Source organism: Oratosquilla oratoria, chromosome 26 (assembly GCF_046742065.1).
Source record: "Oratosquilla oratoria isolate Oo_2021 chromosome 26, ASM4674206v1, whole genome shotgun sequence".
NCBI lineage: Eukaryota > Metazoa > Arthropoda > Malacostraca > Stomatopoda > Squillidae > Oratosquilla > Oratosquilla oratoria.
Window position 1 is genome coordinate 5,231,837 of NC_134802.1, and position 16,146 is coordinate 5,247,982.

The window sequence follows — 16,146 nt, forward strand, 5'->3', positions numbered from 1 at the left end:
CACACCTTATGGGGTGACGTACACTGTGATAGATGGGGTTACATCATTGAGCAGCTACTTTAAAGGACCTCCCCCCAGAAAATAGATACATTCACATCACTAATACAGTGAAACTGTCAGGGACTTCGAGCAAAGTACAGGGTGCAGCAGAAATATCTCCCACATTTTAAAGGTTGACAAAAGGAATAAAAAGAACATTTATGAAAACTTAATTATATTGTTTAAACAAAGAGTTGCAGTTTTTATTCATTTGGTTTTAAAAAGTACATCCTCTAAATGGTGACCTCTATCCGCTATACACTGTTGAAGACGATTTCTGAAGTTCTCCATAATTCGAATAGTCATTTCAGGCTGTATTTATGCAATCTCTAGACGAATAGCATTCTTTAATTCTTCAATTGTACCCGGTCGATGTTTGTAGACCTTAGCTTTCAAGTAACCCCAGAGAAAAAAATCGCAAGGGTCGAGATCGGGCGAGCGTGCTGGCCATTGAATGTCACCACGTAAGGAAATCAAACGTCCAGGAAACATTTCTCTCAGAGCTTCCATTGTTCTTCTTGCTGTGTGTGCGGTGGCTCCATCCTGTAGAAACCACACATTCTGTTTGTGAAGGTCATTTACTTTTGGTTCCAGAAATGTCTGCAACATCACATATTGGCCAGATGTTACTGTAACCAAGTGGTTTCTCTCCTCAAAAAAATAAGGACCCCATACACCTAATGTCGAAACTGCGCACCATGCAGTCACTCTTTCACTGTGTAGAGGTCTTTCATGAAGCTGTCTGGGGTTATTTTCAGCCCAATAACGAAAATTTTGCTTATTCACACAGCCTGAGAGATGAAAGTGAGCTTCATCAGTTGTGAGGAGAACATCATTTACAGGAACATTTTGAAGGACATCGGTACAACATGACATGCGATCTTCCCAGTCGCGCTCGTGCAGTTTTTGAGCAATCATTAATTTGTATGGATGGAACTGCATATCAGTGTGTAGAATTCTTCTGACTGTTCGATCAGACAATCCCAAGGCCGAAGCATGTTTGCGAGCTGAACGTGTAGGAGACTGAGTAACAGAAAGTCTCGCAGCTTGAACACTGTCTGGCGTTCGAGCGCTTCGTGGTCTTCCAGTGCCAAACCTGTAGCTCTGAAATTTGCAACCCATAGCTGTATTGATTTTCTATCTGGAACAGCATCATGCCGTCCTAACTTGTAATGAGCTCAGAAAGCGCTCTGTGTTGCAATTACAGATTCACCATTCTTCAAAAACATTTCTACAGCAAAAGCACGATGTGCACCAGTCCAAATCATATTGCTTGATGAGGGTACCTGAAAAAAAATGGCAAGTTATTAGCTAAATGAAAACATCATTGGCACTTGCATAAGTTCATTAGCAACATATAGTTGAAAGTTTAACATGTGGGAGGTATTTCTGCCGCACCCTGTATGAAGAACTTAAATTTTTTATTTACGAATATTCTCCAGTAGGTGTATGCTTACAAGAAACAATGTTGGATGAACATAAACCCTGTCCAAGAGAATATATATCCTTCAGAACTACATATAATGTAGAAACGGGAAGTCATGGAGGATGCCTTGTTTATGTACGAAAAGATATTCCCCATTTTCCAATTAGTATAAATACAACATTACAAGCAGTAGCAGTTCAAATACAATTAAAAAGAAAATACAACTTATGCTCTCTTTACCTGCCCCCAAACACTGTGGTTACCCGGGAAGAAATAATAACTTTGATTAATCAACTCCCGCGACCTTTTCTCATTATGGGCGACCTAAATTGCAGACACCCACTATGGGAAGATGTTACTACAAACCAAAAAGGAAATATAGCTTCAATTATAGAATATGAAGATCTAGGACTTTTGAATACTGGGGAGCCCACTCATTACCATATTCAAACAGGTACTGTCTCTTGTCTAGATCTTACAATTTCTAGTCCCAACTGCACAATTGATTTCAGATGGAGACCAAATGATGACTGGCATAACAGTGACCACGCCCCGATAATAATTGAAACAAATGATGACCCACCAACTCAAAGATCACCAAAGTGGAGTATCGACAAAGCTGATTGGGATAAGTTTAAAGAAGTAAGTGAAATCGAAGGCAATGCAAATGACTTTGCAACTCCAGAAGATGCTATTGACTTATTAAATGGAATTTTTCATACAGCAGGTATACACTCTATACCATAAACTACAGGACTCTTTAAGTGACGCCCAGTTCCATGGTGGTCTGAAGAGCTCAGAATTTTACATCGAACTACAAGAACATCACTTACCCGTTACTGCAGACATCCAACAATTGAGAATATGATCATCTATAAACAATGCAGAGCTAGATTTCGTAAAATAATGAAAGCTGCCAGAAAGACAATCATGGGCATCCTTTGTATCTACCATCAATAGTCGAACACCCATCCACAGTATTTGGAAAAAAATTAATAAGATAGCAGGGAAATTTACACCCAACCCTCCACCGGTGCTTAAAGTTAACAATACCCTTGTCACAGATTCAAAAAAAGTTAGTAATATTTTGGCTGACCATTTTGCTCAAGTCTCACAAAAGACTGACAGTAGCCCAAGACACCAATACAGAATAAAAGAAGAACAACAACATTTAGATTTTTCATCAGACAAGACAGAATCATACAACATACCCTTTACAGAAAGAGAATTTGATGCTGCCCTAGATAGAAGCAAAAATACAGCCCCTGGTCCAGATATGATCCCCTATGAAATGTTTAAACATACTACAAGGAATACAAAACTTTTTGTGATAAGTATTATAAATAGATTGTGGCGGGAGCACAAATACCCAACCATATGGGAAACTGCTTTTGTATTATCTTTTCTAAAGCCAGGAAAAGACCCATATTCAACTTCCAGTTACCGTCCTATTACTTTAACCTGCTGTCTAGGCAAAATAATGGAGAAAATGGTAAATACTAGACTTGTCTGGTATCTCGAGCGTAATAATATTATACCACCATCACAATGTGGATTTAGAAAATTGCATTCTACAATAGACATCCTAATGCAGCTGGAAACCTCCATATGTGAAGCATACACCTCAAAGCAACATCATATAACTGTATTCTTTGATATAGAAAAGGCATATGACACTGCATGGAGACATGGAATTCTTAAGACCATTCATGATTGTGGTCTACGAGGAGAATTCCCCCTATATATTAAAGCATTTTTGTCCCATAGATATTTTAAAGTTACAATTGGTAATACTCTATCAGATAAAAAATGCCAGGAAGAGGATGTATACTTAGTGTAACACTTTTTGCTTTGGCAATAAATGGGGTAGCAAATATATCCTTCGCTGCTACCCATATGCCTGTAGCAGAAAGGAAGCTACAACTCGTTATCAACAAGATTGTGAACTGGGCAGAAAAACAAGGATTTAAGATATCTACCAGCAAAACAATAATCATGCACTTGTGTCACATTAAAGGGATACACCCAGACCCAGACCTTTATATGGCAATAGAATACCCTGTGTCGAAGAGACTAGATTCCTAGGTCTCATATTTGATAAAAAGCTTACTTGGATCCCCCATCTGAAACATATTAATACTAAATGTCAAGAAGCTTTAAACATTTTAAAAGTTTTATCAAATACAAACTGGAAATCAGATAGACAGACAATATTAAGAATACATAAATCTCTGATAATTACCAAACTACAATATGGATGTGAAATTTATTCTTCTGCATCAAGCAAACATCTAAAGATCCTAAATTCAGTACACCACAATGGCATACGTTTGGCAACGGGAGCTTTCAAATCTTCCCCAATCCCCAGTTTACTAATTGATGCTGGAGAGATTCCACTAGAACTATACCGACAGTCATCTATCATCCGGTATTGGTTTAGGACACAGAGACTCCCTGAATCAAGAGCATTTACTACAGCCAACAGAAATTATTTTGATAACTTTTATGAAAATCATCCAAGATATCCTAGACCGTTTAGTTTTAGCATAAGAAAAATACTGAAGACTATAAATATCACAAATAAGATCTGCCCGGTTAAACTACCAGTTACCCCAACATGGAAGTTATCCATAATTAAATTTTGCAGATATTCTAAAGGTTTTAAAAAAGATAAATCAGATGCAGAAATTAAAGGACAGTTTTTAGAACATATTACTGAACATTTGGATTCCACATTTGTTTTCACTGATGGCTCAAAAACAGATGCTGGCATCGGATATGGAGTTTTTAGCGATAATTTTAGCTGCAGAGGAGCACTACCAATTGCAGCATCAAATTTTACAGCAGAGTTATATGGAATATTAACCGCTTTAGAACACATTATAACTCTCCAGACATCCAACTTCACAATCTATTGTGATTCAAAATGTGCATTACAGGCAATAGAAATCTTCAATGGCGATAATCCTCTAACAATGAAAATCTCACAGTGGGTGTTTCTACTACAATGTAGAGGGATCACTATATGATTTTGCTGGGTTCCAGCACATGTACATATGTATGGAAATGAAAAGCTGACCAACAAGCAAAGTCAGCAGCAACCAGTCTGATTCCTAAACGGTGCACAATACCATATAGAGATATCCTTCCTAGCATCACGAATATTATCCATAAGTCGTGGAAACAACAGTGGAATGAAGTGGGACATAACAAAGTGAAAGAGATCACCACAAATATGCACCCTTGGAAATATGAAATTATGCCAAGGAAATGGGAAGTAATTATATGTTGTCTCTGCATAGGACATTCAAGGCTGACCCATGGATATCTCATGAGTGGTGAAAATCAACCATACTGTGAAGATTGCTTAATCCCCATGACTATCAAACATTTGCTGGTTGAATGCCCTAATCACAGAGAACTGAGTGTCACTTCCCAAATAAGAAAGAGAGAGATGGTAACTATAATTTGGCCAAGATATTGGGAAAAGAACTGCAGTATGATTATGAGGGAGTCCTTAAATTCTTAAAAGAAGTTAACCTACTTGATCGAATTTAGTAACAAATACAAATTAATACTGTATTGAAATATAATCCTACCACTCTCATTTCATTGGATATGCTCCTACATATGTATACTGTATTTACTCAATCTTCTCAATTTTTTCCTGACCAACACTAAGGGCCTAGTTAGACTCTTTGGACTGGTTGGTCCTAAAATGTGTAATAACAATAATAATTAAAACCAAATAGCTTTTAACTCTATTCAGATCTTAACATAATTTAACACCATATATAACCATTACACTATTTGATAACTAATACCTGATACTGAATTTAGATTTATTAATATTTACCTTCATCTATACAAAGTAAATCACTATTATTATCTATACCCAAAATTGAATCTTAGAATTTAACAATTCGGCATCTATGACCTCTGCAGTTACAAAGCCAGATAACCTTTAATCAATCAATCAATGAGCAGCTACTTGATGCCAATAATGATTTAGTGCTGCTCTCCCACTCGATATGATATTTTTCATAACACCACCTCAACCATCGACTTAACTATAAGCACAGCATCCCTCCGGTTGGAGTACAATTGGGCTGTTGATAGAGATCTGCATGGCAGTGACCACTGGCCAATACTACTTCAATATGTTAAAAGTATCCCATCACCCTGCCTGCCAAAATAGAAGATCAAGGAGGCTGATTGGAAAGAGTTCGCTAAATCATCAGCCATCAGTGAATCGCACACCAATTTTCTATCCCCTGTTGCTGCTTATGCCCACCTTTCACAGACCATCATAGATTCTGTGCAACAAACCATCCCCAAAACTGCTGGCCTACCCAGGTGCCCTGTAGTCCCTTGGTGGAATAAACAGTGTGAGGTTGCTAGGAAAATTACCAGGATATGCCTTCGTAGATTGCTCAGGTCACCGTTTTAGGCAAACAGACTTGCTTATTCCAGAGCCTGCCGAAGACAGAAGAAAATATTTAAAGAAGTCAAGCATGAATCCTGGAAGAAATATGTTTCAGAATTAACCAGCACTACCCCTACAAGTCAGATTTGGAATCAAATCCATAAATTACAAGGTAAATTTGTACTGACTGCCTTGCCTGTTTTAGAATCTAACGGTACTCAAGTTTGTGACCCGAAGAGGGTTGCTGACATCTTGGGTGCCCACTTCGCTAGTGTTTCAAGTGCAGCTAATTATGCTCCTGAATTTCAAATACATCGTGACTCGGCAACAGTTCTCCCTCCGCCTTCAAACAATACAGAGTCCTTTAATCTACCTTTCACCTTCGATGAAATGAAACATGCTTTATCAAGCTCAGCCCTCACTTCTCCTGGCGATGATGACATTAGATATGAGATGATTGCCAACCTTCCCCAGTGTTCACAGCTGTTCCTGCTTATGGTATATAATGGTCTATGGACCACACACTCTTCACCTGATACCTGGGATCTGTCAGTACTAATCCCCTGTCATAAGCCAGGGAAAAACCCAGAACTTCCAGGAAGCTATAGACCTATTGCCCTCAATAGCTGTCTTTGTAAACTCTTTGAGAGAATGGTTAATAACAGACTTGTCTGGTATCTAGAATCCAGAGAGTTACTGTCAAACAGGCAGTTTGGATTCTGGAAGAATCGCAGCACACTTGACCCTTTGAAATCCAAAATGCCTTTGCTAGAAGACATCAAACCATTGGTGTGTTCTTTGATTTAGAGAAGGCCTATGACACAACCTGGCAGGGTGGCATCTTGAAACAGCTAGCATCATGTGGCATTGGAGGCCACATGTTTGCATTTGTACAGAACTTCTTATCAAACCGACAACTAAAAGTCCGAGTTGGATCTGTATTTTCATCATCTTATCTGCAGGAGGAGGGGGTCCCCCAGGGTAGCGTGTTAAGTGTTACGCTATTTGCAGTGGCCATTAATAGCCTCATGGACCAAATACCACCGACAGTTCAGGGTACCCTATTTGTTGATGACCATGCTATTTACTGTAGTGCCCAACAGCCTTGAAGCTGGTAGGAAAATACAAGCTATGATAAATGCAGTCACTAAATGGGCGGACAGGAGAGGTTTCAAGTTCTCACCTCAAAAAACTAAGGCCATCAGATTTACAAGGTGTAGGAAGTGAGAAGAGATACCAACTGTCTTTGAAGGGAGTCATCCTCCTATATGAGAGTGAGGTGAAGTTCCTTGGTGTGATTTTTAACAAGGGCCTCACATTCGTTTCCCATGTTAACGACTTATGCGTTAGAGTACGACAGTCCACCAACATTCTGAAAGTTGTCTCACATTATGATTGGGGAGCTGATCGTACTATTTTATTGAGGCTCTATAAAACTCTCTGCCTCAGCAAAATAGATTATGCTTGCCAGATATATGGCTCTGCTGCTAGAACCACCCTTGAAAAATTTGATGTGCACAATTTGAATTTGAGAATTTGCACGGGTGCCTATTGTACCTCCCCTGTGGACAGCCTATATGTGGACTCAGGTGTACCACCTCTTTCCTTACACACAGAGGAGCTGGGACTACGATATTTGGCCAAATGTTTGACATCAAAGGATAACTCCAACTTTAAATTTGTTATGAACCCTTATGACGTCTCTCCAAATAGGCCCCGTATCCCTAAGCCACTGGAGGTTCGATTGGAGAAGGAATCTAGAGAGATCGGTCTCTATGACTCTACTATAGCCAAATTAGTCCCAACAAAGTATCCTCCTTGGTGTAAACCCCCTGTGGAGATTTGCATTTGCACCGGTGGTAAACAACACCACGACCCTCAGGCTGTCAAGGCACAATTCTTAGAACACTCCTCTAAACACAACACTTCTATCTCTGTCTATACCGATGGCTCTAAGACTAAGCAAGGTGTAGGTTCTGCTGCAATTTTTAACGGAAAAATTATTAAACGTAAATTACCCTCTCTTTGTTCAAATTTCACTGCAGAAGCTTATGTCATACTCCTGGCAGTGAAAGAGATCTACTATAGCTGCTTAAACAAGCAAAGTTTCTTTATTTATACAGATTCCAACAGTGTTTTAGCTTCTCTTCGGCAACTTTTGCCCACTCACCCACTGGTGCAAGAAGTGCAAGATTGGCTGGTCCTCCTGCACTCACGAAAGCATACCAAGGTGAACTTTTGTTGGGTACCTGATCCCACCGGCGTCATGGGGAATGAAACAGCAGATAAAGCTTCAAAGTTGGCAGTAGCTGATCTACAGCCAACTACTGCTGTCCATATACTCCATAGCTGGGTATAACAGCTGGAGCTAGTTTATCTCCACTTCATAGTAAAAAATTTACATGTAAATGTTAGTAATACTAATAGTTATTTTCTAATTTCTAACCATAATTTATTTTCATTCTCTAGTGACATGGATGTAATGGGTTTGGTGAAAATTTTTATTGAGCCAGCCAGATGGAAAAATATCAGTATGTGTTTGAAGGATTTTTTGCATCCCCCAGAGCTTCAGGACTTTGTCTTCACAGAACTAGAAGCACCAAAGATTGAAGATTTCATGGTAATTTGCTGAAGAATTCTTCTTGTGAAATACATAGTTGTTTTTCAATAATTAGAAACTTGTACCCTCAAAGTAGCCAGAAGTGTTTCCCGATTCCTACTAGTTCTCAAAGAGGAGAAACATTGGACTGTTGCATGTGTTTTATTAGTGTGGGTCTGCTTCTGGGCCTGACTAGTAGGAGGAGGAGGAGGGAGTACTTGCAAATATTCTGCTCTATAAGATTAAAAAAATGGAGGACACATAGTGGAAATTGGTAGAGGTCGTGTACCCAGTATGGAAACCAAATGCCAATATTTTGTGGTTACACCTTCAGATTTACTACTTCTAGATACTAATTATTGGTCCTTGAGGAATTGACAGTTCATCAAAGCTAAGCTTGTGGTGTCCTGTCTTTGTATTTCTCCATATCCAGTTTGCTCTTAAATTCTCGAATTGTTTTTCCACACACTGTTTTTTCTTCCAATGTGTTCTATACATCCACCACTCTGTGGGGAAAGCTGTTCTTTTTCAGGTCCCTTTTATAATTGTCATTTTTAAGCTTCTTTCCATGTCCTCTTGTGTTTCTTTCATCCCAATTTAGTAAGTCTTCTCTATCAAGGATTTCCATGTGCTTTATAATGTGATGTATTTACCTAGTTGTATTTCATGGGATGAGAGCTATGCTCATAGTGACCCATTTTCATATCTCTCCACATCCAGTTTATTCTTAAAATCATGTATAGTTTTGGCATCCACTGTTTCTCCGTTCAGTTTCTTCCACACATCAATCACTATGTGGGAAGCTAATTTTTTTCAGGTCTCTTCTGCAGCTGTCTTTCTTTAGTTTCTTTTTGTGTCCTCTTGTTTCTCTTCTGTCCCACTTTAATAAGTTGTCTCTGTCGAGAATTTTCATCCCTTTAATAATTCTGAAATTGGCCAACAAATTGCCTCTTTCTCTTCTCTGTTCCAGTGATGACAGATGTAATTTTTCCAATCTTTGTTCATATATCAGGTTTGTCATTGTAGGCACCATCTTTGTCGCTGCTCTTTGTATTCTTTCTAACTTTCTTATGTTCTTCTTTGTGCTAGGTGCCCATAGTGTTGCAGCATATTCTACTGTAGTTTAGGTCTTATCAGTGTAACAACTATTTTTTTAATCATCTCATCTATGTAGTTGAAGGCCACTTTCATTGACCTCAATAAGTTATAAGTCTCTCCAAATAATTTATTGACATGTTTATCAGGTGTCAAGTCACTTGAGATGATTACTCCCAGGTCCCTTTCTGAATTGACTTTTTTGACTTCTTTGTTTCCAATTTTGTACTGTTCTGATACTCTAATTTTACTTTTTCCAAATTCCATTTTGCTACATTTTTTAATGTTGAAATTCATCTCACTTCTCTGACTCCATTCCCATATATTTTTCTAGGTCTTCTTGTAGCGATATGCAATCTTTTTCTGTTCTTACTCTCTTGAGTAATTTGGCATCATCAGCAAAGAAGTTCATATAACAGTTTACTCCCTCATCCATATCATTTATATATATGGCAAACATTAAAGGAGCCAGTACAGAGCCTTGTGGGACGCCACTTTTCACATCTTCCCAGTTTGAATTTTTGTCTCTAAGTACCACTCTCATTTTTCTCCCAGTTAAGAAATCCTTCATCCATTCCAGCAGTTTACCTTGTATTCCTCCTATTATTTCAATTTTTCTTATTAATTTTTTTGTGGTACTTTGTCGAATGCCTTCTGCAAATCCAAAAATACACACACTGCCCAGCCATCTCTTTCTTGTATTATCTTGATTAATCTTGAGTAAAAGAAGATTAGGTTTGTGGTGCATGATCTTCCACTTCTAATGCCTAATTGTTTGGGGTTTATTATTGTATTTTCTTCCAAGTGTTTGGTCCATTTGTTTCTGATGACCTTTTCGCATATTTTTGCTATTGTGCTTGTAAGGGATACTGGTCTGAAGTTTGTAAGATCTTCCCTATTTCCTCCATTATATATTGGTACTATGCATCTTTCCAATCTTGCGGCACCTTTCTCTCTGTGAGTGAGAAGTCAATTATCTTGTATAGTTTATCTGTCAGTTCATTTATACACTCTTTCAGTATCCAGTTTGCGATTCCATCTGGTCCATGCTATTTCCTGACATCTAGGTTTTTTATCTGGTCTCTTATTTCTCTTTGTGTTACCTTTATTTCTTTCATCATGGGTGCTCTTTCTTGTTGTCCATCTTCCCAAGATTGTGAGCTCTCGATTGTTAAAACAGATCTAAAATGTCTGATCATAACTTCTGCCATCTCTGTGTCATCTATATATTCTTTATCTCCTTCACGCAGTTTCACTATTTCATGTTTATCCTTTAGTTTTTCATTTATATATCTGTAAAAGAGTTTTGGTTGGTCCTTACATTTGTCTATAATATCTTTTTCATAATTTCTTTTTTCTTTCCTTCCTGCATATATTCACATATTCATTCCTAAGTTTTATATATGTGTGCCATTTGGATTTTTTTTTATTTCCCATTTTTTCCAGGGCTTTGTCTCTCCTGTCTCTAGCCTCACTACACCTTTTGTTAAACCAGCACTTTATGTAAATCTCTTTTTTCTTTTTTTTTGTACATATTTGTTAATTCCTTCCTAGTACTTTTCTTTGAATATGTTCCATTTGTCTTCCATCTTCATTTCTTCTTTATAGAATTTATCCCAGTTTGTGTTTTGGAAAATTTTTCTTAGTTGAACAAAATATGTTTTGTTGTACATTAATCTTCCTTCTCTGTGTTTGTCATTCCTGTCTACATTGTTCTGTTCTTTTAATTCAAACTCTATTATTATATGGTCACTCTTTCCAGTTGGTGTTTTATACTCCATTTTGTTCACAATATCTGGTTCAGAAGTTAATATTAAGTCTAGTTTCGACAGTTCCTCATTGTTTCTACATCTAGTATTTTCCTTAACCCCTTCCATAAGGTGCCACATACGTAGGTGTCATGAGGAGCAAGTGGATACGCGAGGCTGCCATATCGGCGTCTTGATTATATTTATTGTAGTTGCCCCCCCGTAATGACATACTCTCTAAACTGTCTGTAATCACATTTTCTATGGTTATCAAAATTCACGGGTGAAAGAGAGAACGATTGATATAAGCGGTGACTATATTTTATGATGCGAGTATTATTACGACACGTCGTACAGCTGGCATTGGCTGCTGCCCGCGAGATTTAAGGCCTGTACTGAAGAGTTTAAGGGGTACGTTACACCTGGGGGTCATTTTCTAAACTATTTAGAGTAAAGAGCTGAAACTTCTCAGGTAAATAGGTATCCATGTTGCCTACATTTTAAGTGAAACAGAATGATGTATGTACACATGTACGTATACCAGTAGCGACATTTAAAAGTGCACAGCACCATAATACGTGGACCAATTTGTTTTATATTTTGGCTATTAGTCAGTAGGCACATCTAGGGCAGGACATTGAGTAATTGAACAATTTCCTTTATACTTTTGCATACAGGCATTTCAATTTTAATGTCCAGCAAAAATCGTGAAAAATAAAAAAAAAATTGGTCTTGTTCCCATTATTACTCCTAACTCTTTAACCCTATTCAAAATATTCAAATGACTGGCCCTAGCAGTTACTAAAAGTGATATTCCCTGTAAGTTTCATCTAAATCTGATGTATTTTAGATTTTTTATGATTAAAAAAAATGTCAAAAAATATTGAACAGAGATATGGCGACTTGAAATATAAATACAGATGCTCCTCTACTTACGTTCATTCATTTTACGTTTTTTCGATTTTACATTTGAACTGACTGTAAAAAAAAATTGTAAAAAAAAAATAATTTGAGTGAATTTTTTAGTTTAGCGCGCTCTGCGTAGTTTAAATGATACTTACGCATAACGCTGCGTCCATTGTTTACATTGAACAAACGACAGACTGAAAGTGCCTTGCCTTATCCTCCTCCTCCCCTCCTCCTCCACCATCTCAATTTATGTTGCTTGAATTTAATTTATTTGAAATTAATGTTATTATTTTACAATGTTATGTGTATAATTAATGATTTAGGGGTGTTTTATAAGATACAGTAATACAATTTACGGATGTATAGTACAGTAACAACTTACGTTCATTTTCAACTTACGTTCGGCCGTTTGGAACATAACTAAAACGTAAGTTGAGGAGCGTCTGTAAATCTGTAACTTGCTTATAGTTTCACCAATTTGACTGATTTTTGCATGGCTTAATCCTTATTATATAATGGGTAAGTACAGTGAAAATCATCAACATATTTCAATTGTAAGTACTTTAAATACTGAAAAACTAAAGTATAAGTATATCACAGTAGTGACGACGCACAGACGACACCATCATGTAATTTGCTTTTTTGCACCTTTGTCGGTTTCTTCATATGAAACCTCACTGCTAGGGGTTTTCAGGGTATCTAAATCATCTTCTCACCACACTGGCATCTAACAAGCGAATTTATCCACTGCAAAAAAACTGCTCTTCTCCACAATCATAAATTCGCATTCATTCTTATCTCCCCTCTGTACAATTTCAGAACTAATATCTAATTTTCTTGCTGCATTAGAGATGAATGAAGTACTTGATGGTGTAGAGCTGGCCACAGGTGTCGAAAGAGGTGCAAATGAGGGCAGTGGTGGAGTCTTGGCTAGTCGTCTTTGACTGTTTGCCATCTTTATCTGTTGTTTTTTTGTCATTGTGGATATTCTTTTATTCTTTTTGTTACCCATGATGACTACTAATGAGTAATATATACTAGCTAAGGTAATAAATTGCCTGGAGAGCTCATGAGACATGCATACTCCCCCTTTCAGAGCTAGCAGGTAACTGACGTCTAGCTGAGCTCAGAATTGGCAAGCAGCCAGCCTGGCTATCCCTCCACCTTCCTTCCCTTCCACCCTTGTACTGTCCGTTGAAGTACTGGGCAAGCATAAATTCAATCAAATTTCAATGTTATTCCATGAGCCTGAAGGTCCTAAGTGACATGCCTCTCTCTTGTGTGGGTTGCACATTTTCTCCGTCCATTTACCCCCCCCCCTGACCTTTAAATTGCACGCGGATGGAAAATTATTTGTCGGGATTTATTTCTAAATGGTATCCGAATATTTTGAACCCAGTTTTGAAAAATGCTATATCTTGACCAAGTTCACCCCCTCCCCCCAGGTGTTGCGTACCCCTTAACCCATTGTGTTAGGGTGTATTCGATGGTCATGTCCAGTAGAATATTGCTCCAAAGTTCATCTCCCCCTTTAACTATCATTTCTTCCCAGATTATGTCTTTTGCATTAAAATCGCCCATGATTACTATGTTTCCACCCTCTTTCAGTAACTCATTTAACACAATCATTGTTTCTTCCAATAATTTGGAATGTTCGCTGTCCAACCACACGTGTTTTTGGTGGTACACACACGACTACAAATTTTTTGCTTTACATCTTTTTGTTAGCAATTTTGATCATAATTAATTCTACATTACCTTGGCCTTCAATAATCTTTGTCACGTTTAGACCCTTTTTGGCCAATATCATGACACCTCCTCCCTGCTTTTCTGTTCTATTTTTCCCCCAGTGGTTGTATAGACCATGACCCTATGCTTGTTAATAGAGGTCCTTTCAATTTTGTCTCAACTATTCCCATAATATCAGGTTTTTCTGTTTCTAGATAGTCATTTAGTTCATTGATTCCAGAGATCATGCCATCGATATTTGTGTATGCCACTTTTAGTTTCTTATTTTCTTTTCTTTTTTGGTTTAAGTTTCCATTTTTTTGATGTACCATTTTTTCACCCTCAAGTCCAGCACTCTCCAAAAAAACTCGTTTTTTCCGTCTCTGTTCTATTCTCATTTCTATCATTGGCTTCAATTCTAGTTACCTAGTTGAATTTTACGGGAAGAGGAGCTATGCTTGTGATGTCCCGTTTCCATATCTTGTTTTATCTAGACTGTTTTTAAATTCATGTATTGTTTTTGCCTTCACCACATTCTCATCTAACCTGTTCCAAACGTCTATTATCCTGTGGGGGAAAGCTGTTCTTTTTCAGGTCTCTTCTATAATTGTTTTTCTTGATTTTCTTTCCATGTCTTCTTGTATCTCTACTATCCCATTTTATTATATCCTCTCTATCAATAATTTCCATGCCTTTCATGATTCTATAAATAGTTATCAAGTCTCCTGTCTCTCTTCTTTGCTCCAATGTCTGTAGCTCAAGTTTTGCCAACCTCTCCTCATTGTTAGCCTCTCCTCTGTTTAATTTATGCAGTACCTAGTTGTAGTCTATAAGAGGGTGTAGGGAGTGGTTATATATATTTTCATGCAGCCCTAAGGGATTTCTCCCTGTCTTCTCTTTTTTTCTGCATGAGGGACAAAGTTTGGGGTGGTTACTGATCAAGTGAAGCGGCTTTGGTATAGATGTACTGTGTCTTGCTGCATTGCTTCTGACCCAGAGCAGCGGGCGGGATATAGGGATGACCCGTCATCCATGAAGAGCTAAGATGAGAGGGAGGAAAATATGGTGGATGGGGGTGGAATGGTTGGGAGTAGGTACTAGCCTTTTGACTTGGCCACCTTTCTTTTTAAGGGGGAAGAAGCTCATGGTATATAGATAGATATTTTCATCCAACTTGTTCCATAAGCTTGCACTACTGTGTGGAAAGCTATATTTCCTAACATTTGTCAAACTTTTTTTACGATGATCTCTTATTGAAATGTCATTCCATACCGGCAAGTCCTCTTATCTCCATTTGATATTATTATATCGCCTCTCTGCTTTCTAACATGGGAAGTATTTCAAATATTTCCTCTTATGTTTTGTTATTTAATTGTGGTATCATCTTGCCATCATTTCTATTCTATATTTTTCTGGTATCTTTTACATGTGGTGACACCAGCACTGTATATTCCAGTCTGAGATGAATCTGACTTTCAGTGATTTCCTTTATGTCCTCTTCCATGTAGTGAAATAGCACTTAAATTTTTCAGCAAATTATAAGTCTCTCCAGTATATCTCGCCAGTCTCTCTTTATTTGACTTTTTGGCAACAGATCATCCACAATTAGAATACCTGAATCCTTATTGTTCTTTGTTTCTGTTATTAATTAATTTCCCATATTGTATTGTCATGTCAGTCTCACTTTCCTTTAGCTTTGTTCCAATATTTTACAGTTCCAGTATTGAAATTCGTTTTCCACTAATGGCTCCATTTATAAATCCTCTTTGTTCACCACTTTCATGATCTTGACATTATTTGCAAGTAAGTTTGTGTTATTGCCTATTCCATTCACCATGTCCTTTATATACTATAATATACTATAGGAACATTACAGGTGACAGAACTAAGCCCTGTAGTACCCCACTGGTCATTCCTCTCTGGTCTGATTTTTCATCTCTTTACTGTTATATATGACTATCATAATCACTTTTACCCATTTCAATGTGTTTATCTCTAATGCATGCCATGTTTTCTAACTCCCATATCAATCTTTGTGCTGCACTTTGTCATATGTTTTTTCCAAATCTAGGTGTAACTCATTCCTCTCATGCAAAACATTAACCACTTTTGAATAGAAACTTATCAGGTTGTTTGCACAAGACTTTTTTCGCTAATTCTAAATTGGTTGTCAGAA

At 37.6% G+C, this 16,146-nt stretch overlaps 1 protein-coding gene across 2 annotated transcripts in view; it reads left to right on the forward strand.

Moving 5' to 3' along the window:
* The window catches only part of LOC143039179 (uncharacterized), a 387,022-nt gene that overhangs the window by 279,432 nt on the left and 91,444 nt on the right, over positions 1–16,146 (forward strand). For both annotated transcript variants that reach the window (XM_076209036.1, XM_076209037.1), the window contains one exon: positions 8,361–8,511. In XM_076209036.1, the coding sequence (XP_076065151.1) occupies positions 8,361–8,511 (151 nt within the window). The remainder of the gene's footprint in view (positions 1–8,360; positions 8,512–16,146) is intronic.